General features: G+C 42.1%; 1 protein-coding gene and 2 pseudogenes across 3 annotated transcripts; 2 read left to right on the plus strand and 1 right to left on the minus strand.

Moving 5' to 3' along the window:
- Nucleotides 1-506: 506 nt before the first annotated feature.
- Sav1 (salvador family WW domain containing protein 1) lies at nucleotides 507-22,712 on the minus strand. Of its 3 annotated transcripts, none has more exons than XM_085830403.1 (5): nucleotides 22,239-22,695; nucleotides 19,773-20,150; nucleotides 11,618-11,888; nucleotides 4,593-4,736; nucleotides 507-1,836 (listed from the first exon to the last, which is right to left on the minus strand). In XM_085830403.1, exons 1-5 carry the CDS (start codon nucleotides 22,330-22,332, stop codon nucleotides 1,629-1,631), a joined length of 1,095 nt encoding a protein of 364 aa, XP_085686529.1. In that variant the 5' UTR covers nucleotides 22,333-22,695; the 3' UTR covers nucleotides 507-1,628. The 3 variants fall into 3 exon arrangements, with proteins under 3 accessions (XP_085686529.1, XP_021034365.1, XP_085686530.1); XM_021178706.3 differs by having other exon boundaries at nucleotides 19,773-20,216; nucleotides 22,239-22,687; XM_085830404.1 differs by lacking the exons at nucleotides 507-1,836; nucleotides 11,618-11,888 and having other exon boundaries at nucleotides 4,594-4,736; nucleotides 19,773-20,216; nucleotides 22,239-22,712.
- On the plus strand, nucleotides 5,041-7,960 carry LOC110307264 (heterogeneous nuclear ribonucleoprotein R pseudogene; annotated as a pseudogene).
- On the plus strand, nucleotides 16,611-18,217 carry LOC110306678 (serine/threonine-protein phosphatase 2A 55 kDa regulatory subunit B alpha isoform pseudogene; annotated as a pseudogene).
- Nucleotides 22,713-24,502: the final 1,790 nt, after the last annotated feature.

The following is a 24,502-nucleotide window of genomic DNA, read 5'->3' on the forward strand; positions in this document are numbered from 1 at the left end:
TGGCCTCGAACTCACAGGAATCCACCTGCCTCTGCCTCCCAAGTGCTGGGATTAAAGGTATGCACTACCACCACCACCTGGCTATAATATATTTCTAATAACTGAAATCTTTAGTGGAATTTTATTAACAAAACTAAACCCTTTAGAGGAAAATAAATCGGAGGAGAGACTAGTAATGGAGGAATGGTAATGCCTCATCTACCCAGGAGCCCAAGCAGACATTTTTAACTGTCTCAGAAATGGTGAACAGAAAGTAAGAGAGACAGAAGAATGTGTGTAAGCTTACAAGCTGAACAGAAGTTTACACTTCTTTACAGACAGCTGGCCGTATGCTCACTAATTCTCTTCCCCTGATAATGTCCCAGTAGCCATATTTTAGCTTCAGCTTCTCTTTTCATTATAGGCTTGTGGGCCTTCTGAACAGAAGGATAAAGCATAACAAGTATAAAGCATCAAACATCATACTAAATATAAAATACCAAAACATGAATTCAAGGACCAGACAGTTTCCACAAAAATATATTTAATAACTTGTTATATAAAATCAAACACAAAGTTTTACCAATAATTCAAAGTCACTTCTAACATGGAGTGTTTATACTTAGGAAAAGAACTAATATATATGCATATTCACAACATTTGTAAGCACAACTCGAGAGCTACGAAGCTCAAGAATTCTAGATTTACAGCTGGAAGTTCCATACGTTTGTCTGTAATCAAGTGTTCAGCACTAATTATGAACTATTAAACCCTAAGCAAGAAAAACAGGAATGACAACCTGTTTCTAAACCTTTATGACAAATACTTCTCAAAGATTAAAAAAAGGCAATATAAAATTTACTTAAGTGACCAAGATTTCTTATTGGATCCCTGATTGTCATTTTTGGCAACTTAGCCCAGCCTGATGGAAGGCAGTATTCTATGTGGTCAGGAAGCCTGTGCTGTGTCTCACCAGAGCCTTGCTAACTGTTCTTATGTGCTCTGCCTCAAAGGAAGGAAGCTGTATTAGCAACAGTTGCTCACTAAGAGGCATGTACTTATTATATTCCTGTACTTCTGAATGTGTTCCTCAAAGACTTCATCTCCCTCCTTCAAAGGTGTCCCTTACATTGGTGGTCAGGGGGCTGGGGGCGGGGGGAGATGACCACACACGTACAAGCTTGTCACAATAAAGGTTCCGAGTCCTGTTTTGTATTTTGAACTATACCTATGGTAATAGTTCAAACCATCTCATTCCAGAAAACACTTGACACCACACGTAGCAACTGTTCACAGATGTGCTCTTATCCTCTTCCGTTTCCTAAACAAGAAGGGTGTGTCCATAAGAAGTCACAGAGTGACTGTTTCCTATTTAATGCCTGTTTATGATGATAATCTCTTCCTGTACTACTTTTTGTCCAGAGTCTCCAGCAGTTTCCTAATACAGCATTTGGTAGAATATGCCATATTGGCTTTTTAAATGATAAAACTTTCTTGGTTCAATAAAAGAAAAAAATTGATAACAAAATATATGTAAAACTAGAATTTTATACTTCCAAATAGTAAGTTACCTTTATTAACAAAGAACTTGTTTGCAGTCATTTATCTGAAAATATTTTAAAGCTCTTATAAACTTGGCTTGTGATAAGTTAACTTAAGAACGTCTTGCCATGCTGCTGGGCATACCACTGCTGCCTCTGCTTGCGGTTTTCCAACTCGGTGAGAAGAGCCTGTCTGTAGGCCTCATACAACTTCACAATCTGCTCCAATTCCTTCATGAAGAGCAACTTTAGCATTCCCTGGTACGTGTCCAGGTCAGCCAGCTGGAAGAGCTCCCACTTCAGAATGTGGTCATATCTGTAGTAAAACATGTTAATAAGACATAAATGTGCATTTACACCAATAAACTGGTCTATTTTTTATAGATATTTTTATTATATGTAAAACTCAGCTTCATTTAAAAGTATTTGTGTTAGTAAAACTTGCTACTTAGATACACTTTTCTTGAGCTGGGGCCCTAAGCTGACCTTGAACTTCTGTGTGCAGGATGTCCTCCTGCCTCACACTTCTCAGTGGCTAGGAATACAGGCCCATGCGAGCACACACAGCTCTGAATACACTATCTTCCCCCCTTCCCTCTCTCTAAAATTCATTTCCAGTTTTTATGTGTATGAATGCTTGACCTGCATGCATGTCAGTGCACTGTGTACATGCCTGGTGCCTGAGAAAGCCAGAGAAGACATCAGATACCCTGGAACTGGAGTTACAGTTTTAAGACACTATATGGCTCCTAGGATCTGAACCAGGGTCCCCTGCAAAAGCAGCAGCACTCTCTCTCCAGCCCTATTTATTTTTTAATTGGAGAATCTTTTTTTTTTTTTAGATTAATTTTTATGTATATTGGGTGTTTTGCCCACATTATATGTCTGTGTACCACATGCAAATACAGAAGAGGGTACTGGTGGATCCCTTAAAACTGAAATTTCAGACAGAGATGAGTGGCCATAAAGATTCTGGGAACTGAACTTGCTCTCTACAACTGAGCCATCTCCCTAGCCACAAATGTGCTGTTTTTTAAGGAAGGGAAAAAACTGTTAAATATTATTTCGGGTTTATTTTAAAAATCAATTGTAATATTAGTCTTGAGTAGCCGTTAATACTGATTGCAGACTATAGTGGCTCTGTAATTTCCAGAAGGCACATCCTATGCTCGTTGAAGTTCATACAGAGTTAATGCTGAGAACTCAGAATACTTGAGAGCATACTGTACTCACAAGTGGTCATACAGAAAAGCATGTAAAGTCACTCGTGAGTGGCATCAGTGCTGGCAGACTGACGGGATAGAGGAATTAGTCCTATTCAACCACAACAACAGAGACAGAAGATGAATCATTTGGGAGCCAAGTATTCCTGAGGATGAGTAACAAGAAATAAATCCCAAGAAGACAGGTTTGGAGACATGGCTCAGAAGTTCTTGCAAAGGACTGGAGTTCAGTTCCCAACCCCTTATTAAGTAGCTCCCATCCCCCTAGACCTCCAGCTGCAGGAAATCAATACTTTCATTTGGACTCAAGCTACACCACACATGTGTGTGCACAAACACACACACATAATTAACAATAAAATAAATTCAAGAATCAAAGAAAATAAACTTTCAAAATGAGAGAATAAACTGAAGAAAACTTGACAATGTGACATCATGTTGCTTATTCTCATGTGGGTCTTGGAAGGACTCGAGTCCTTCAGTGCTTAGAGTGGCTCAGAGGAAGTTGGAAGTATAAAGCCAAGGTAGTAACTGACACTTTGAAAGGGAAGAGCTCAAGGGACAGCAGTCTGATTTAGTTTTCTTGTTTATAGATGAAAAACTCTGACAGCTAAAAAAAACCCTAATTATCTCCTGTAAGAATATTTAGTGACTAACAGTTCAGGAAGGCAGAGGTGTATGGAGCTTTAGCGTGACAGTTTTTTAGGGTCACTGTCCATTACCAGAGGAATGTAAATACAGTAAGTTATGTACCTATGTGATGTTGAGGTCATTTCTCAAATCACTGCAGGGTAGAGATAAAAGGAAGCTTTAAGTTGCAATGTCTAGTGAATTTGTTTATAATAGCACTTCTGTCCTATCTAATGGCTACTTTGGTAACTCATTTGCCATTTTATTCCAAAGTCTACAAAAAAACATATATGGCTCAAAAAAATACAAAAATAAAACAAAGTGTACTGAGCAGTTCCTGCAAGCTGCCCAGGCTACACAGTGCCACACACACAGTTCCATCATCTTGGGTGTGTGTCCCAGGAACACCAGCACCGTGGCAAAGCTGCAGGCAAGCAGCTTACCCCACCCCGCTTTTATTCTGTTACTTGAGGACTGAGGACTAATCTCCTTGCAGAAACCTGATAGGCTCTTTTCTTGGCAGCATCACTCCTCATGGACAGGAGCTGGAGCTGCATGAAGGAGTGACAATGTGACCGCCTCCAGTGTCTCCAGCACAGCTGTCATTAGGTCGTTTCATTTACTCACCATTTCCCTGAAACTCACTAGTAATTCCTATGGAAGAACTTAATTTCAGAGTGTTCTGCTGTGTGTCACCACAGTACCAAGCTCTTAACTGGGTACCTTGGTTGTAAGTACTATATCATGTTACATTTTAATGTCATATAAAAATAAAAAGAAAACAAAAATTAAACGTCATATTTGGTATTATGTATCCATTACCAGAGGTTTGTACACAAAGTAATTAGGATTCAAACATCTTTGAAGAATTTTTACTTCTAATCAAAGAATCAAAATTTATAACCTCTGATATCCTTTCTTAAATGTTACATAGAAGCCCAATAGTGTAAGAAAACCACAATACTTTTTGGGGGTGGGGGGTAGGGGGTGGGGTGGGGTTCTCTCTGTAGCCCTGGCTGGCCTCTAGCTCAGAGGGCTGCCTGCCTCTGGTGTATATTATCATCCCCATCTGGGTCCTATCCCCACCCCCATCCCCTCTACCCCACCAGTGCTGGGATTAAAGGTGTGCTGCCACCACCTAATCCATACTGACTACGCATGGTACTTAAGTCAAGCTGGTTAGAGACCCCAAAGATACTCGTGCCGTGTGCTCACTTACTTCACAGGGGCTCGGGCATAAACCTGAAGCCAGTCAGGAATTTCTGCAGTATGGTAGGGATTTGCAGGGACCAGGAGAGACTGATTTCTTTCAGTTTGCTGTGGCTGATACGTGATGGGTGGAGGCTGATCATACCGAGGTACACTGAGAACAAAGAGTTGACATTTATTAAAACAGAAGCCCTTTACCTAGGCCAGTAATGATGATGACCATACAGCTTAGCTGGACCGGGTGATGGTCATCAGGACCATGCTGTATACACCACAGGAGATGAAGCAGATCATTCAGATCCAAGCCCAGACAGAAGGCATCAACATCAGCGAGGAGGCACTGAGCCACCTTGGGGAGATTGGCACCAAGGCCACTCCGACGTATTCAGTGCAGCTGCTGACCCCAGCCAACCTGCTGGCAAAGACCAACTGGAGGGACAAGCACTGAGAAGGAGCACATGGAAGAGAGCAGCGAGCTCTTCTATGACACCAAGTCCTCTGCCAAGATTCTGGCTGACCAGCAGGACAAGTTCATGAAGTAATGTTGGGTTTGGAGGTGCACAGGGTCTCGTCTCAAGCATGCTTTGCAGTGTTACAATTTTCTTTATCAAACCTCTACGGTTGTTTGGAAGGAACCCTTCCCTACTTAGCTTGATTTCTAATAAAAAAAAGAATCTTCTATGTGCTTTCTGGCCAAACTGACCATCTTTCACTTTAACAGAACTTTCCATGCTAAAGTTCTAGATTTTTTTTGTTTTAAACTAGACTGTATTTATTTTTACTTCTAATCAAAGAATCAAAATTTATAACCTCTGATATCCTTTCTTAAATGTTACATAGAAGCCCAATAGTGTAAGAAAACCACAATACTTTTTTGGGGTGGGGGGTAGGGGAAGCTGATATGCTACTAGTGGTAAACACCCAAGTAACGGTGGAGTAGGGAAAATGGCAGCCCCCACTCTGGCCTGCCTCAAGCCCTGGGCCTGAGTCCCACTTTGGAACCCCCTCTCCCTTGCTTATTCCTCAGTCCCTGTGGTGTCCAGTCCTTTAGCCCAAAGGTCCCCCCACACCCCACCTCTGCCTTTGTTGCTCTCTGTGTTCCCCTGATCTCAGCACTTCTCCCTCAGTAGGCAATCCCGCTTGCCCACGTAAGTGGGATGTGTTGATAACGAGGTTACAATTGAGTGGGTGGGGTAGGCCGAGGGCTGGCTGTCAATCCCAGGGTTACCTGAGCCAGGAGTAAACTTATGGGAATTGGAGACGAGGGACTGAAGTGCCAAAATATGGGGGATACTTCCCGTCCCATCCCCATCCTGCATATCAAGCTAAGATATGAAGGAAAAAAAATCACTACTACAAGTCATGACACTTAGGTTTCCAACAGCACCTGAGCTAGCAAATACAGTGGCTACTAAGGTAATACAGTTAAAAGAAGAGCAACCAATGGACACTTCCAGTGTTAATCACACAGAACAATACAAGACAATAGAGGCAAACCTACCACAGAACACAGCAGAAAGACCTGATGACATGTTTTAGACAGCGTTGGCAGTGTATGCTGATCTTGATTAAAGAGCAATTGATGATCTAGGAATTTAATAAAGAAGGAGCTGTCTGTACTACACCAGTTCAAGGAAACACAAGGTAGCTCATGAACTATCTTGTATTCAGGGGGAAAAGATCATCTGTGGTGTAAGTACAAAGCAAAAGGCTTCCTCCACCACTTTATACAAAGTGGAGGGCTGGAGAGATGGCTTAGAGGTTAAGAGCACCAACTGCTCTTTCAGAGGTCCTGAGTTCAATTCCCAGCAACCACATGGTGGCTCACAACCATCTAATGGGATCTGAAGCTCTCTTCTGAAGTGTCTGAAGTGTGCTCACATACATAAGATAAATTAAAAAAGAAAAACAAAAGTAGAGTGGTGAAGATCTACAAGCAGAGAGCAGGAAAAGGTGCAAGAGTGCTTGGGAGGACAGGCTATATTCTGGATATAACCCTGGGACAGAGGAAGTACGGTCTTCCACCAGACAGTGTGTATTCAGCTGTGGGACCTGGAACTGAAACAGAGATCTTCTTGGGTAAAAATCCCATGAGACTTGTATGAGGATGCATTGGTGCCCCTTTGCAAGAAGGCTGGTCCTATCTGGGATCTTTGTCTCATGGTGGAGCCAGTCTCCGGTCAGAACCAAGGCTATGCATCTATCATCGCCTGTGGGAAGGAAGCTGCCTAGGAAGCAGGTAAATAAGCTGTGTAAGGTCTATGAAATCTGTCCTGGCATGTGTATTTCTGTGGCAAACAACAGACTTTATTCGATCCATTACAACACTCTGGACTCGGGTTTACCTGAGGGTTTGGTGGACGCTATTCTCTACCATTAATCAATGACAACAAGAGGAGTGAGGGCACTAGTTCTGCGTTCTTGAAAAGGAAGATCACAAGTCAGCAGCACGTGCCAGATGCTGGCTGATGGTGGAAAAGTCAAGTGTGGGAAGTGTACTTACAGTGGTGGTGCTTGAACAGGGATGGCCCCCGTGACTCACAGATGTGAATGTTTGCTCACCAGGGAGTGACACTATTAGGAGGTGTGGGCTTGGAGAAAGTCTATCACTGGGGGTGGGCTTTAAAGTTTCAGATGCTCAAGCCAGGCCATTGTCTCTTTTCCAACTGCTTGCCTATCCAGATTAGAATTCCCAGCTACCTCTCCAGCACCGTGCCTGCCTGTACAACACCAAGCTTCTCGCCATGACAGTAATAGACTAAATGTCTGGACTGTAAGCCAGCCCCCATTAAATGTTTTCTTTTTTTATGAGAGTTGTCATGGTCATGATGTCTCTTCACACAACTGAAACCCTAATTAAGACACAGTTGAACGGGCTGACCCTGTGGAAGAGCCAAATCCAGAAAGCATGGTTAGGATAAAAGTTTTATTTTTAAGAAACTTGGCTACTACAGTGACAGAGGAAATATTGGAAAAGTCATTTTTTGAGTTTAGAAAACTAGAGCAAGTAAAGAAGTCGAAAGATTATGCTTTTGTTCATTTTGGAGACAGAAAAGCTGCTATTAAGGCTATGGATGAGATGAATGGAAAAGAAACAGATGGAGAAGAAACTGAAATTGTCTTAGCTAAGCCACTAGACAAGAAAAGAGTGCCAAGCTGCTCAACAGGCTTCCAGAAGCACTGCATATGAAGATTACGATCACCCTCCTCCCCAAATGAGAGGCCATGGTGGAGGGAGAGGTGGATATGGCTACCCTCCAGATTACTCAGATTATAATTACGAGGTATTATAGTGACTGCCATGGTTGTGATTATCACAAGTATCGTGGAGTCTATGCTGATGGCTATGCAGTGAGAGGAAGAGAAGGGAGAGGATGAGGTATTTACCACCACCAAGAGAGCAGAGACCACTACCTCTAAGAGGCAGAGCTGGCAACTCACAGATGGGGCATATCTGGGACCACTGAGAGTCTCAAGGAGCGGCAGAGGGGGGTCTTGCAGAATACTAGGGAGGCCATGGTCCTTTGGAACTCAAGGCAATTGGGGGGGTGATGTAGGAGACAAGAAAAGAGCAGATGGGTAGAACCTGCCTAATTCCAAGTGTCATGAGGCCAACAACCAACAGAAAGGGGTTCCTAATCCATAGACCAGCAGCAGTCTCAACAAAGTGGTAACTATTCTGGTAATTATGGTTACAATAATGACATCCAAGAATTTTATCAGATATTTAGAAGCAACAGTGGAAATAGACAAGGGCTTGAAAATGATTCTAGCAAGGTATGATTGGCTCTAGATCTACATTTTTCAAAACAAAATTAGTGTAACTGTTTCATCTGTAAGTAGTTTGTTGCCATTTGAATTCAGAAATCAAATCATTAAAGAAGTCACTATTGTCTATACACTCAGGCTTTCTATTGTTCTTTTCATAAATACTATTGGACATCACGGGTGTACAGAGTGTCTTTGTCCTGGAGTCACTGGTTTTTCTGTATGAAAATAAGCTATGGCTGTATGTTTTACATTCCTAGAAGCAGGCTTCCTGGGTTTTTAGGTTGTTGTAACTTTCACAACCTTTTTGAAATCTTCCCTACAAAATTGGTTTGGCTTACATGTCAAAGTCTCGACAATTTGTTCTGTGATGTGACTGTTTTTCCAATTTCTTGTTCATGTAAAAATTTCAACAAAATTCAAAATCTATTTAAAAAAGAAAGAGCTGGGCGTAGTGACACACGCCTTTGATCCCAGCACTCGGCAGGCAGAGGCAGGCAGATTTCTGAGTTCGAGGCCAGCCTGGTCTACAAAGTAAGTTCCAGGACAGCCAGGGCTACACAGAGAAACCCTGTCTCGAAAAACAAAACAAAACAAAACAAAACAAAACAAAACAAAACAAAACAAGGAAGGAAGGAAGGAAGGAAGGAAGAAAGAAAGAAAGAAAGAAAGAAAGAAAGAAAGAAAGAAAGAAAGAAATAGAGAGAAAGAAAGAAAGACAAGCAACTAACAACAAACCCAAGTTAATCACTTCTGTATTTTAAGACATGCTTTTCTGGCTGGTATACATTCTTTTAAAAGACAGTTTCAATGGTGATAGAAAGTTGGGCCTTAGTTGTAACTTTAACTATGCAAAGCTTAAATTAGAAGCACAGATTTCTGCAAAAAACTTGTAATTTGCTAATATATATATTGGAAAGGGCTATAGCTTTTCTTAAAAAAAAAAAAAAAAACCAAAATGATGTTTTTCTTCCTCCTGTTGACTGGAAGGTGAGGTTGGGATATGCAGCACAGCAGGACCCTGCACTATCCCAGGTTAGGAAAACAACTGGGAGTTGACTAGAGCCTATTTTAAATCAGAGAGAATTACAAAGGATCAAGTATCAATTAGCTCTAACAGCCTGTGTAAGCTGAGCAGGGAGGGGGACTTACTTACACTGTGAGATGCTTGGAGAGGGTGTTATGCAAAGTGCTCAACACCTGCAGGCTCAAGTGAATTCTGGGAAACCAAACTCAGCTATTTCAGACAAAATTAAACTGAGCCTGCCTCTAAACATAAAAGACATATAAATATTAAAAACAAAAATAGGTCACTGCTCTCTTAACCAGCATTAAAATAAGGTCTAGATTATACCATGGTTAACAAACAGTTCAGTTTAAGATTATCTGTGTGTACATCTCTGTCTCTGTCTGCCTCTTTGTCTTTCTCTCTGTGTATGTGTGCATGTGCATGGATACACCCATGAGGCCTGGAGAGGGTATCTGACCCCCTGGAGGTGGAGTTACAGGTCACTGTAAGACACTGATGGAGGTGCTAGGTTAGGTTATGTAGTGCAGGAAGACTCCTATGCCAAATTAGGAAAACGTCTAAACTCAGGTCCTCTGAAAAAGCAGCAAATGTTCTTGATGACTGAGCAATGCATCTCTCCAACCCCAGCAATTTAAAGATAACATAAAAATTGCACTAAATTTTCAACAGTTTTTAATAAGTGGGTTCAAAAATGACATAGTAATTGATATCATATGCTCTGGGGTCAAATATGCCTGTGTTTTTTGCTTTTGTTTTGTTGTAGTTTTGAGACAAGTTCTATCTAAGAGTCTATGTAGACCAGGCTGGCCTTGAACTCACAGAGTTCCTCTACCTGTCTCAGTTTCTCAAGTTCTATGATTAAAAGTCTGCTTGACCATGCCAGCCTATGTTTTAAATTCAATTTAGCCATCTACAATTTGTATGAAATGTGGGTAGAATTGTCTTTACTTCTCTAAACCTCCTTATGTAAGGAACAAATAAACTCTTAGCAATCCCAAAATTGAATGAACAAATATAAGTCGTACGTTCTGTGTAAAGACTATACCATATAATCAAACAGCTATTTATATTACTAAGTGAACTAGAGGGTGCTGAGTCTCTCCTGCCTAACATGTACAGAGCCGCTGAGAGAAACAATCATTTGGAAAAATGCCTTGTAAATCATCAAAACTCTACAATAATACAAGGGTGAGTGAGATAAAGTTACCTCTCAGATCTGTTTGTAAAGACCACGACTATAAGACAGCAAACCATAACCATGGCCTTACATCTCCATGAAGCCATTCAATAGAAGCTGACTAAGTGCCATTAAATGTAACCATTGGAAAAAGTTTCAAGGTTGAATCACTAAATATAAAAATGTAAAATGTTTATAGCAATACACCAATAATGCCATCTTTGTAGGTGGTAACTCCAAAATGTATTCTCATGATTTTAATGATTCTAAGAAATATACCACTACCTGCCAGAACCAACAAACTGGATTAGACCAGACGACCCCAGGCAGTGTCTATCAGTGTGCGTATAACATCTGACCCCTTGTCCTCAGTTCTTGCACCTTAAACATTATAAGTAAATGCTTTTCTACTATTAAGCTAATAGGGTTTTATATTTACTTGAAGTACAGTGTCTATTTATACTTACAGCAATCGCAATTGGTTAATCAAGTTTCAAGTGCTCAACAGCCACATATGACAACTGACTACATTATTAAATAGATAGCATAAGACTTAAATATCATTCAAAACAAAACAGCCCAAAGAATTACTGGCTTATTTATTAAAAAGCTACCATGCTTTGTTGCATTCCAACTTTTACCTCAGCAAGAAACAACAAAAAAATCATGCCTGAAGTTGAATAAAAACAGTAAGATAATGTCAAAATTTCAAAGTATACTCTGACTTAATAGGAGGTGGGCCTGACATGGGAATTTAAAATGAAGAGACAGGTGTTGTATTAGCCTCAACTTCTGACTAGCTACAAAAACATTCTGACATCTCTTCTAATTGGAATCTGATCACAAAGATACATTTGTTTCAAGTTGCTCAAAGAGAAGATACTTTAAAACTTATTAAAATTATTAATTGTTAAAACAGATTTAGGATAAATATAAATTTTGAGAAATCACTTTAAAATCTCAAGCTTCAAGATGCTTATCACCTTCAAAAAATGTGAGATCAAAATCTAACACAGGATACTCTCAAAACAGATAGCTGGAAATGAAGCCACTCCTTTACCTCGGAGCACAGGGGTGCCTGTACTGAGCCCTTTTATTGGTGTGATCCACGTAATAGGTTCCAAATTCTGATGACTCCACTCGTTCCCAGCCAGGAGGAAGTCCTTCTCGTTCAAGAGGATGACTCCAGTGAGTGGTGTTTGTGTTATGATCTATGTAGTATTTTCTCCCTCTCATTGTCCAGTCCACAGACCAGCCAGGAGGAAGGGGTAAATCTTCAGATCCATGGTTAGTTAAATTCCCTAAAGATGTAGCCGTGACTCTCCCAATACCTATGGAGAAAAGGAAATGGAGCAAGTACTTGAATACCTGTTAGATCTCATTACTGTGTCAGTGTAAAACGGCCACAAAATCACACTACTATTAAAGCAGAAAGGAAGAGCTAAAATTTGAAACAAATATGAGTTTTAGCTTGTTTGAATTTTCTATCACTGAGGCACAGAAACACTTAAATATTTATACTGCTAAAGAAAAAGTGAAGAAAGAAAAAAAATCTCAGTCAAGATTTAAGATTTGACATTTCATCTAAAACAAAACAAAACAAAAAGTAAACTTGTAAAACCACTCCCAATTTATAACTTTTTAAAAAAAATCTAGCTGTGTCCTAGAATTAAGTAATATTATCAAGGCAGGTTATATAGTCAACATGCAAAAATATACACCAAATAGCCACATGCTGACCACAAGCAGAAATAAAGTTAATGAATAACAACACTTATAATGGCTCTAAAAATCAAAAAGCCACGTTTCCAACTATCTGAAGTATACATTTTAAAATATATACTATATATTTAATATATTTGGCTAAGCAACATGTTTAACTTTAAGAAATAACTTTCATTTTCAACTCGCTTGAAATTACACTGACAATCCTAAACTGACTGAAATGTCAGAATCCCCTGCTTCTGAGAAGAGCAGTGTTTTCTATCGGTCATTTCAGTATCTATGCAAACAGCAATGACAAAAAGTAATTCAGAAGAAACATTACGATCAAGGCAAACGCTTCTACTCAAACTATGACATTTTAAAGGAGGAAATGGTAAATTTATAAACAAATACAGGTTATTGGCAGGTGGTTTAAAAACAGTATTCACTTAATATACAACATACAAATGGTAAATGCAAAAAGCTAGTTACTACAGCATAGTCTTATAGAAAGGCTAGCAAGAAACCAATCTTGACATTGTAGGTGATTATGCTATTGGATGCAGAGCAGAGCAGAGCAGAGCAGAGCAGAGCAGAGCAGAGCAGAGCAGAGCAGAGCAGAGCAGAGCAGAGCAGAATTCTGGACTAGGGAGCTGTACACATAAAGATGCTCACTACTTTCCACCCTGAGTAAGAGTAAGAGAGAAAGCCAGGCAGGCAGGGCAACTCTCGCCTGTAATCCCAGCACTTGAGAGACTGTGGAAGAAAGAATGCCACAAATTAGAAGCTATCCTAGGCTAGCTAGTGAGTTCTAAGCCAGCCTGAGCTAGAGAGAGACCCTGTCTCAAACCCCACCCCACCCCACCCCAAACAAGGAGCGAAAAAAGTGCAGGTAACATGCTTCCTGTATATAATTATACTTAAAATAGTCCCGTGCTCCACCATTCCAGACTTCCTGGTATTCACCTGTCTGTGAGCAATAATTTATGACAGAAAGGATGATGTGTGATTTCTGGTAGTAAGATACGAAAGGCCATGCAGCTCTGTCCTTAGCAAGCTCACGTGCTTCCCCTGAATTACTCGGGGGAAAGCCAGCTGTTCTAATGTCATAAATAGTGCATCTGATGAGGAACTGAGGCCTCCAGCTAAAATTAAACTCTCTTGCTAACAGCTTTGGGAGTGCTCTCTAAACTATGTGCATCTAAAGAAGTAGCTCTGACTGCCCTGGTGAAACACTGACATAACTGAAACATGAACGAGAGGCCTCCAGTTAGAAAAAGCGAGCTGGGTACAACCACTCTGGAAGTCAGTCTGGCGGTCCCTCAGGAAATAATTGGACATAGTTCTACCGGAAGATCCGGCAATACCTCTCCTGGGCATATACCCGGAAGATGCTCCAACTTGTAATAAGGACACATGCTCCACTATGTTCAACAGAGGAATGGATACAGAAAATGTGGTACATTTACACAATGGAGTACTACTCAGCTATTAAAAACAATGAATTCATGAAATTCTTAGGCAAATGGATGGATCTGGAGGATATCATCCTGAGTGAGGTAACCCAATCACAAAAGAACACACATGATATGCACTTACTAATAAGTGGGTATTAGCCCAGAAGCTCAGAATACCCAAGATACAATTTGCAAAACACATGAAGACCAAAGTGTGGATACTTCAATCCTTAGAAGGGGGAACAAAATACCCATGGAAGGAGTTACAGAGACAAAGTTGGGAGCAGAGACTGAAGGACTGACCATCTGGAAACTGTCCCACCTGGGGATCGACCCCATAAACAACCACCAAACCCAGACACTATTGCAGATGCCAACATGATCTTGCTGACAGGAGCCTGATATAGCTGTCTCCTGAGAGGCTCTGCCAGTGCCTGACTAATACGGAAGTGTATGCTCACAGTCATCCATTGGATGGAGCACAGGGTCCCCAGTGAAGAAGCTAGAGAAAGTACCCAAGGAGCTGAAGGGGTTTGCAGGCCCCTAGGAGGAGCAACAATATGAACTAACCAGTAACCCCAGAGCTCCCTGGGACTAAACCATCAATCAAGGAAAACACATGGAGGGAATTGAGGCTCCAGCTGCATATGCAGCAGAGGATGACCTAGTTGGTCATCATTGGAAGAAGAGGCCCTTGGTCCTGTGAAGGTTCTATGTTCCAGAATAGGGGAATGCCAGGGACTGGAAGCAGGAGTAGGTGGGTTGGTGAGCATGGGGAGGGGAGAATGGATAGAGGTTTTCGAAGGAAAAACTAGGAAAGGGGATAACATTTAAAATGTAAAACGTAAATAAAGAAAATGTCTAATAAAACAAACACACACAAAAAGGAAACAACCAGCTGAATTGCTTCTGACATCCTATTCACATAAACTCAAATGTCTGCTATGTCATTGAGTTTAGAGTAGCATACAAAAGAAAATCAACAGAGATGAGGAAAAACCGTATGTACACATACATGTATTTATTCTTATTTTCATAAAATGATGAAATATAAGAATACAACAAAAATCAATGAAACTGATGATTTACAGAAGGAACGAGATAATGATAGAAATGATTTTGTTTCCCTAGATCGGCCAGAACTATGCAGTCCAGGCTCATCTCATATCTCAAACTCACAGAAATCTGCCTGCCTCTGCCTCCAGAGTTCTGGGAGTAAAGACACAAGACACCACGAATAGCATCTTAACACATATGCTTGTAGAGGTCCAAAGAGGCCTACGGCTTAGACCAGGCACCTTTTCAAAATCATTTGCTCTCTGAACACTTTTTGGGACAATGTCTCTCAATGAATATAAAGCTCATCAATTGAGCGAGGCTGGCTAGCCAAGGAGCTTCAGAAATTGATCCATCTATCTCTGCCTCACAGCAGAAGCACGGTACCATTCCTGGCAAGGTTCCAGGGATCTGAACTCAGGCCCTCATGCTTGCTCAGCTGATACTCTACTGACTGAGGGATCTCCCCAGACCTTGTGCGCTCTTTCTAAATGTGACTGGGATGATGTTCTAAAGTCTGCCTTTATAATAAAAACTACGTCCTACTGCTCTACATAGAAGACACTAGTAGAAACTTACAGTATTTCCTCAATTTTATTTTACAAATCGGAACTCTAAAGCAAATTTCAGTCTTGTATTTCATTTCTTCATATTTAAGAATGGGAAGTTAAGGACGAAAAGAATTACAGGTTGAGTATCCCTTATGCAGATGCTTATGACCACGGTGCTTTGGATTTTGAAATTGATGTGTGTGTAATTTACTGGCAAACACACCAAATCTGAACATCAAATTCATGTATGTTTTACATTTCTCTTATAAAAACAGCCTGAAGATAATTTCATATAGTATTTTCAGTATAGCTGCCATTCTGACAATGAACTATGAACTATTACAATAATCCCAGCACTAGGAAGACAGAGGCAGGAGAATCATTGCAAATCTGAAACTAGTCTGGGCCACACAGTGAATTGCAGACTACCCTTAACTATACAGTGAGACTGTATCTTAAAACATATACACACATGCATATGCATATACAAGGTTTGAAAAACTGCCTTGATGTGATGTCATGGACATGCTCAAAAAATTTGGATTTTGGAGTGTTTCACAGATCAGATTTCTGGAGTTGGGATATTCAATCTATTTGAGCTGTCAGTGAAAAGTGAAAGTAAGGGCAAAGAACTGAATAAATTAGCTACACCCGCAGTTCTTAACCTGTGGGTTATGACTTTGGTGGTCGAATAACCTTTTCACAGGGGTTGCCTAAGACCATCAGAAAACACAGATATTTATATTATCATTCTTAACAGAAGCAAAATTATAGTTACGAAGTAGTAATGAAAATAATGTTATGGCCAGGGGTCAGCACACAAGGTACTGTATGAAAGGCTCACAGCACTAGAGGGTTGAGGACCACGTATCTATAAAAATAATAAACACAGCTATTGTTTCTGCTCTCCTTCAGCTAAGGGACTGTGTCATCAGTCTCCAGATGAACTGACTCACTCAGTCATTTACCTTATTAAGCATGTCCTTTGTCTAAGGTGCTATGTTCATCACAGCTGACACCTTCTCCCTTCTCTCTCCACCCCTATTAGGAACCTAGTTCTATGAATTTGGATGTCCCACTTTCCTCTGTCCCTTCTAAATCCTGAAGCACATCTTCATTAACTTGCTTTATTAAAATGGTAACCACTGGGGGCTGGAGAGATGGCTCAGAGGTTAAGAACACTTGCTGGGGCTACCCGCCTCCATCCATGCCCTCAATCCCCCCCATCCCCAGGTGTGGGGGCTGAGCCCCGGGGTCAGGGAGACCCCGACGAGCCTGACAGGGTCACCATTTGCAGCGCGACATGGCAGGAGCTGGAGGAGGGAATGATATTCAGAGGTTTTATTCTCAGGTGAAAGGAGCAGTAGATGATGACGTAGCAGAAGCAGATATAATTTCTACAGTAGAGTTTAATCATTCTGGAGAATTACTAGCCACAGGAGATAAAGGTGGGAGAGCTGTCATCTTTCAACAAGAGCAGGAGCGCCTTTGACCTGAGGATCTCAAAGTGCTTTAGAAACACGAATGAATTAATCCTCACAACACCCAGTGAGAACAAAATCCAGTCTCACAGCAGAGGAGAATACAATGTTTACAGCACCTTCCAGAGCCACGAGCCAGAATTTGACTACTTGAAAAGCTTAGAAATAGAAGAGAAGATCAACAAAATTAGATGGTTACCCCAGAAAAATGCTGCCCAGTTTTTATTGTCTACCAACGATAAAACAATAAAATTATGGAAAATCAGTTAAAGAGACAAAAGAGACCAGAAGGCTATAACTTGAAAGAGGAAGATGGAAGATATAGAGATCCTACTACAGTCACTACGCTTCGGGTGCCCGTATTTAGGCCCATGGATCTAATGGTGGAAGCCAGTCCACAGAGAATATTTGCCAACACCCACACTTATCACATCAACTCAATTTCTATCAATAGTGATCATGAAACCTACTTATCAGCAGATGATTTGTTAATTAATCTCTGGCATCTGGAAATTTAATATTGTGGATATCAAGCCTGGCAATGTGGAAGATCTCACGGAGGTGCTCACAGCTGCAGAATTTCACCCCAACAGCTGTCACACGTTTGTGTATACAGCAGCAGTAAAGGGACCATTGGTTATGTGACATGAGGGCATCTGCGCTTTGTGACAGGCATTCTAAACTGTTTGAAGAACCTGAAGATCCCAGCAACACGTCAATTTTTTTTAAAAAATAATCTCCTCTATTTCTGATGTAAAATTCAGCCATAGTGGTCATTATATGATGACTAGAAACTATTTGTTGGTCAAAATTTGGGACTTGAATATGGAAAACAGGCCCGTGGAGACATAGCAGGTACCTGAATACCTCAGAAGTAAACTTTGCTCACTGTATGGAAACGACTGCATATTTGACAGATTTGAATGTTGGTGGAATGGGTCTGACAGTGTTGTCATGACTGGACCCTACAATCATTTCTTCAGAATGTTTGACAGGAACACAAAGCGGGATATAACTCTAGAAACATCACGAGAGAACAATAAGTCTCACACAGTTTGGAAGCCACGCAGAGTCTGTGCAAGCAGCAAGCGAAAGAAAGATGAAATAAGTGTTGACAGCCTAGACTTCAACAAGAAAATCCTTCATACAGCCTGGCATCCCAAGGAAAACATCATTGCTGTAGCGACTACAAACAATCTGTATATATTTCAAGACAAAGTGAATTAGGCTGGCTTTCTCTGCAGAGGAGCCACATCCTGCTTAGGGAGATAGTTGAATCTAGCATTCATACCTATAAGAGAGCGGTCCACTGTGGCGCCCCTTTCCAGTGTTTGACAGTGTGCCATTCAACAACACATTTGATAGCCTCATGGAGAAAGCTGTGTGGCTGCATCCCAGGCTGTTTTTCGTGTCTGCTAGCCATTTAGGGAAGGGAAGGGCACTTTTGATTTAATGACTTCTTGCACCATCTTGCCTGGGGGACTGGACTGGACTGTGTCAGCATTGATGTACTCCATTTTTTATGCCTTCCATTGTGACGACATCAAACACAGTGAACACTTCAGTCATGGTATGGAATTTGTGTATCCTCGTTACTGTATCATTTGTGGGGTACAACCCTCCCCTCTTTTTTAAATTAAATACAGCTCATTCTAAAAAAAAAAAAAAAAGAAGAACACTTGCTGGTCTTGCAGAGGACATGGGTTCTGTTCCCATATGGCAGCTTACGAGTGCTTACAACTCCACTTCAGAGGATCCGATGCTCTTTTAGTACTTGAGCACAGTGCCCACACATTGCATGCCTAGTGCCTACAGAAGCCAGAAGTGGGCATCGAATTCCCTTGAACTGGAGTTATAGGTTGTGAGCCTCCACATAAATGCTAGGAAGTGAACCCAGTCCTCTGAAACAACAGCCAGTGCTCTTAAGCACAGTGCCATCTCTCCAGGCATTGACCTTGAGCTATGCAATGGCTTATTTCAAGTCTAAACCTTCTGTTGGACCATGAATCTCCATTTCACCTTACTATCGTATTTCTTAAACTACGTAGGAATATAGTCTCTTAAATTTAAGCCACCCCTTCGGTTTGCAGTGGGTATTCCCAATTTTCAACCTCAAATGTCTTTCTTCTGCCTTGTTAATGTCCAGTCCAAGCTCAAAGCCTACTTCAAACTTTCTCTGCTCCTTGGAGTGTGCATTCCTTAAGTAGTCCAGTTACAGTGGTCTTTCTCTGCTCCCTCAACAGTGAGGACTACAAAGTATAACCATTAGTTGTTCCAGGACTATTAAGTGTATGCTGGTTTTGTCTCACTAAATAAGGTATCCCAAGAGGATCAAGAAAAGGCTAAACATATAATTAATATTTAATAAAAGCAAACTTCATGGCTGATACAGTTATGTTCCAAACTGTTAAGTCAGTTTATTAGAAGCTGTGGCCACTAAAAAGCAAACCAACCTCACACATTTATCTTTACCCTGCCAAATTTAAAGCCTAACAGTTACTAAACAGGATAAAAGTTCTCTTTTTAGCTTCTACCAGTTCATCTACAGTAATGGCCATTTTAGAAATTAAGTGGAGCTGCACCATTCCTTAACCCCCACCTCGGAGGAGCACTTCCAGGTCAAGGGGAAAGGAAGGGCCGGGGTTTCCTGCCTGTTACAAAAAAAGGCGTGTCTCACACAAAGTTAGCATATGCTCAGTCTTTTTAACCAACCCAGGGAATAGTAATTGCCTACAAAAAGCCAAAAATATAACATAGAGGACAGACACAAGAATTCTGTTCTTCATTTTAAGTTAAAAACTACTAGCAAGCAGGAGGAAGCAAGAAGTGCAAAATGGAAAACTCCCTCTTAGAGTATATTTGGTTTTGTTTTGCTTTTTTTGCTTTCCAAGAAAATCCTCAGGTCACCTTTTAAATTAAAATATCAGTATGAATAAACCAGTGTGCTGTTTATTATATGAAGTTACCTGAAGTGTGCCTCCCCTGACTCTGTGGCAGTCTTTGGAAGAGATCATGGTTGTATTCATAATATCTGTAGTCCTCTTGTGCGCGATCTCCAAGTGGCCGCCTTCTCTGACCATCAAAAAAGTGATCTGAGTACAAGAAGCGGGAGCCAGAGTCTCCATTCTCACCAGCAAAACTAACTTCTGTCAAAAATGACTGTGATGAGCCACACTCTCGAGGGACATCTGCTAGGCTCCTGACAAGGTAAGAAGGGGCAGACAATCTGTGGCTTTCTCTTCTCATTACTTCATGAGGCGTCCTTTGAATTGCAGTTCTCAGAAAACTCTGGTTTCTTGAAACTATACCATCTCCAGAAGCTGAGAAAGCACTTGCACTTGAATCTGGAAGACAGAGATCAGTCCGTCTGGGAATTGTTGGACCGTGCCGAATAAATGAAGGCATGAGATCTACAATAAAACAAATATAATCACCATTTCATTAAGTCAGTACACTCGTCTAAAGTTATTTATGTCTACTATCCTGAGATCAAAATATCAAACAAAAGGGCATAAGAAAACAAATTTTAAAGTTTAAGACAATACTAGAACTTTAAATGAAGATTATTTTCCCAAGCACATACATTTATAATCTGCTCTAATCTGCAGGTGTAAACTCAGCGACAAACGAATGGATGCTGCATATGGCCATACATGATACAATGTCACTAAGCTGAAAGTAATCTGACAAACCATTCCTTTACCAGCATCATGTATGAGGACAGTTTGGTGTTTTCACTTGATTTAAGTACCACCAAGAATCTTTCTTCACAAACACAGTTTCATTAAAATAAAAAATACGCAAAGTCAGATTTCCTGTAAAAGATTTTTTATTAATTTTTTTTTGTCTTTCTACCAGGAATTACCCAGTTCTAAGCACAATTATCACAACTAGAAAGCAAGACCTTTCAGTGTAGAAACTGAAAAATAAAATCATCTACTTCCAAAGATGCACACAAACCCTGGATCTACTGAAAAAGCCTGGGAAGAATTATAGCTCCTTTAAAAGCAGATAACCCAAACCAAGGTCCTGGCTGCTGAAATCAGAATGTGCAAACAGCTTTCATGTTCTTAGAAAGCAACTACCTTTAAAATATGAAACCTGGATATAGAGCACATTTTCTGAATTCATTAAATCAATGTCACTAAGGGTGTCAGAAGTTAACACTACAATAACTTAATATTGGAATAATTAACTGTCGATGGCACAAATTCTGTATGGAATCATTCACTAAAAGACTCAACAAGTGGCATGACTTCAAATGATGCTTAATAAACTTTATTTGCAGCAAAAAATAAGCTATCACCTAAAAAACAGAAAAACAAGCTCTTAAAAATGGTTTCAGTTACTGACAACTGTGTTGTCTAGCACTCCAACTACTAACAGAACCTGTAAGGCTTGACACATGGTCACAATGGAAAAATATGCTCTCCACCCCTTTCTGCGGGATCCTGGGCAAATACTAGGAACCCCTGTGAGCAGCTTTCCCAATTACAACATGAGGTAATGCTTAATTTAAGTCACACGGTTACTTCCAGTTTCCAAGAAGGAAACTTACACAAGGGGTCCAGCTCCTAGAATGGGAACCAAAGGATTAGCTGACTACCCAAGAATTTTAAAAAAGGAGAATCAAGGCGTTCAAGTTAAAAATTCAAATATTTTAAACGGAGAAGAAAAGCTACGTACGGGAGGGGACAGAACATATGCCGGAAAGAGGGATAAAGTTAGGAACTTGCCTGGTATGGCTGAAATTATTCTGAATACTTTGCTTTTTTAAATTATTATTATTATTATTATTATTATTATTATTATTATTATTTAAATTTTAGGAGCAAAGCCTAATCCAAATACGTTAATGGCTTGTCTACTCTGGGAAATGAAAAGACTCTGAGACTCTGGGTAGTGGCTACAAGTATCAGGTTCTTTGCCTCACAAGTCTGTGTCCCGCTGCAGGACTAAGGAATCTCCATTCTCTCTCTCTCTCTCTCTCTCTCTCTCTCTCTCTCTCTCTCTCTCTCTCTCTCTCTCTCTCTCTCTCTCGTGTGTGTGTGTGTGTGTGTGTGTGTGTGTGTGTGTGTGTGTGTGTGTTACTTAGGGCGCTGGTAGTGGCTACAAGTATCAAGTATCAGGTTCTTTGCCTGACAAGTTTGTGTCCCGCTGCAGGACTAAGGAATCCACTCTCGAGAGAGAGAGAGAGTGTGTGAGTGTGTGTGTGTGTGTGTGTGTGTGTGTGTGTGTGTGTGTGTGTGTCTCGACGAGTGACGCCCGCGATGGTCGCAAACGCCGGGCCAGGACGTACCCAGCAGAGAGGTGCCTGGGTCGAAGCACTTTTTCCCCAACACCAGGGACAGCCATGCATTTCCCAGAGTCGGTCTTCCAGCACCACCCGAGGCTGCGCCGGGTCCCCACCCGCCACCGCCCACGACACTCACTCCGCAGCAGGGGCGACGTCTCCTTCTTCACGTACTTGCCCTGCACCTCGGCCGGCTTAGACACCTCGTTTTTGGTTTTCTTGCGGGACAGCATCCTCGCGGACGACTCCCGCCGCCGCCCCAGCAGCCTCGCTAGGGCCGCGAGCCCGCAGCCCGCCGCCGCCTCCCGGGCCGCCGCCGCCGCCTTCGCCTCGGGTCTCCGCCGCCCGCGCCCGCCCGCAGGCTCCGCCGCATGTTGGCCGCGCTAAGCGCGCCCGCCGCCGCTCAGTCGCAGGGCAGCTCCTCCCGGGAAGTCAGCCGGCTCAACGACGCCGCCCGAGGCCGCCTTGGGACAGGGCCGCGGCCGCCCACCAGGGCCATGGTCCGCCGCCCGGAGCCGCTACCGCTGCGGCCACCGCCTACGTCCGGTAAACTTTCCCCGCGCCGCTGGGAATGCTGGGAAAGCCGACGCGCACGGGCCGCCCCTCCCCCGCCGGGCGCGGACGCGGCTGCATGCGGGGACTCGCGGCGGGCGGGCGGGCGGCTAACGGGCCGGGTGTGGCGACCACCGCGGCCCTCAGTGCGGCTGCGCGGGCCGGCTCCCGCCGCTGGGAGCTCGAGTCCGGGCGGTCCGGAGCCCGCTGGGCGGCGAGCGGCTCTCGCCTAGGACTTGCCGACCGCCCTGCTGCCAGCAACCGCAGCCGCGTGTCCTGGTTGCTGAGGGAAGGCAGCCCTCGGGTGTGCTGGGTTGATGGGGACGCGGGACCGGACGACTGCGAGGGCTACACCTAGTAACATAGATGACTCTTCTGGTGACAGCGTGACTACTGTAAAAACCGAGTCTCCGTTTCTTCTGTCCTCTTATCTCCCCCAACCCTTGGTAGCCCACCCCCTTTTGTGCCCCCCCACCACACCCCCATCCGCACTTTCGGATTAAAAAAGAAGATGGAGTTTCTACAGCTCCTAAAGATAAATTTGACGTTAGTGTATTTATTTCATCATTTTAATATGTATATTTAATAACCACATGCATTCTCTTGCAGTTAAGTCTTAGAATCTTGAAGCCTTTGAGCACCAGAGTTCAGAACTGGGAGTTTTCTATCTAATATATCAGATTCTACTTTGTTCTCTTTAACTCGCTCAGGTACACAGAATAACTTGGAGGATAAGATCGGGACTCACTCCTCTTGACCAAAGTAAGGCTTTCATAATGAAGAGAGTGTGCTTAAAACACAGAAGCAAAACACCAACCTCAGAACAAGACACCAAAACTGCTCTCTTTTTTTTTTTAAGCCATGCACAAAGGAAACATTTAATCAGTTGTCTGTCTCCTGTGCTTTTATGAAATGTTTCCTTGTTAAAGGTCCCTATAATTCTATAACAAATATTTTATTGAGCACCCAGCATCCAAGATGCTGTTTTAGAAGTCTGGGACAACAACAAAGGTCCTGCGGTTATGAGGAAGAGAGATCACAAAAAATAAAACTAGTAAACCATAGTATGTAACACAGTGAGCGCTGAAGGAAGCATAAACAAGAGAGATCCCACAGCTTGGAAAGGGGGACAGATAATGAAGCCAGTGAGAAAGCAATGCTGGAATTAACTTGCTATGCTGCTATCTGGAGTGAGGCCTCAGAAGAGCAAACGCAAGTCACTGCAAGTGGTCATGTTTCTGGCTCATTGTAGGAATAGGAAGAGGGTCACGTAGCTGGAACAGAGAAGAGTAGAGGGAAATGAAGTTCCTTGGTAACTGGCTACCCACCTAGGCCTTTGGAGTAGAGGAGAGACATATTTAATTTGATCACTTTGGATGCTGTGTGAGAGTAGACTGAATGGGAGTGGGGTTTCAAAATAAGGGAAGTGATAAAAAAAAATACTGCTAGCATGCATATGGATAAAGGCAACAGGACAAGCGCTAAGTGACTGTAGACATTTTAGAGTTGCAGCAGGGTTTGCTGACAGATTGATTATGGCATAAGAGTAAGAAAAAAAGCTAGAGAAAGGACCCAAGGAGCTGAAGGGGTTTGCAGCCCCATAGCAACAATATGAAATAACCAGTACTCTCAGAGCTCCCAGGGACTAAATCATCAACCAAAGAATACTCATGGTGGGACTCATGGCTCCAGCTGCATATGTAGTGAAGGACCCCAGAAGGATCGCGAGCCCAGAAAGCCACAACAGTCAAGCTTGCTGCAAACACATGAGGCTTTAATGGCACACAAGCCAGCATGCTGGGGCCGAGACTCATACACCACGCAGAGGTAGAGGAGTTCGACCCTGACCCT

This window comes from Mus caroli, unplaced genomic scaffold, assembly GCF_978045245.1.
Source record: "Mus caroli unplaced genomic scaffold, Mus_caroli_1 scaffold_14, whole genome shotgun sequence".
NCBI lineage: Eukaryota > Metazoa > Chordata > Mammalia > Rodentia > Muridae > Mus > Mus caroli.

What these genes read in the sequence shown, in the direction of transcription:
- Sav1 (XM_021178706.3), bottom strand. Translation starts at nt 22,332, where the DNA reads ATGCTGTCCCGCAAGAAAACCAAAAACGAGGTGTCTAAGCCGGCCGAG. An exon ending in TCAGGGGAGGCACACTTCAG is followed by an intron (nt 11,889 to 19,772) that starts GTAACTTCATAT and finishes TTTTCTCCATAG; the next exon opens with GTATTGGGAGAGTCACGGCT. An exon ending in TATGCCCGAGCCCCTGTGAA is followed by an intron (nt 1,837 to 4,592) that starts GTAAGTGAGCAC and finishes GTTTTACTACAG; the next exon opens with ATATGACCACATTCTGAAGT.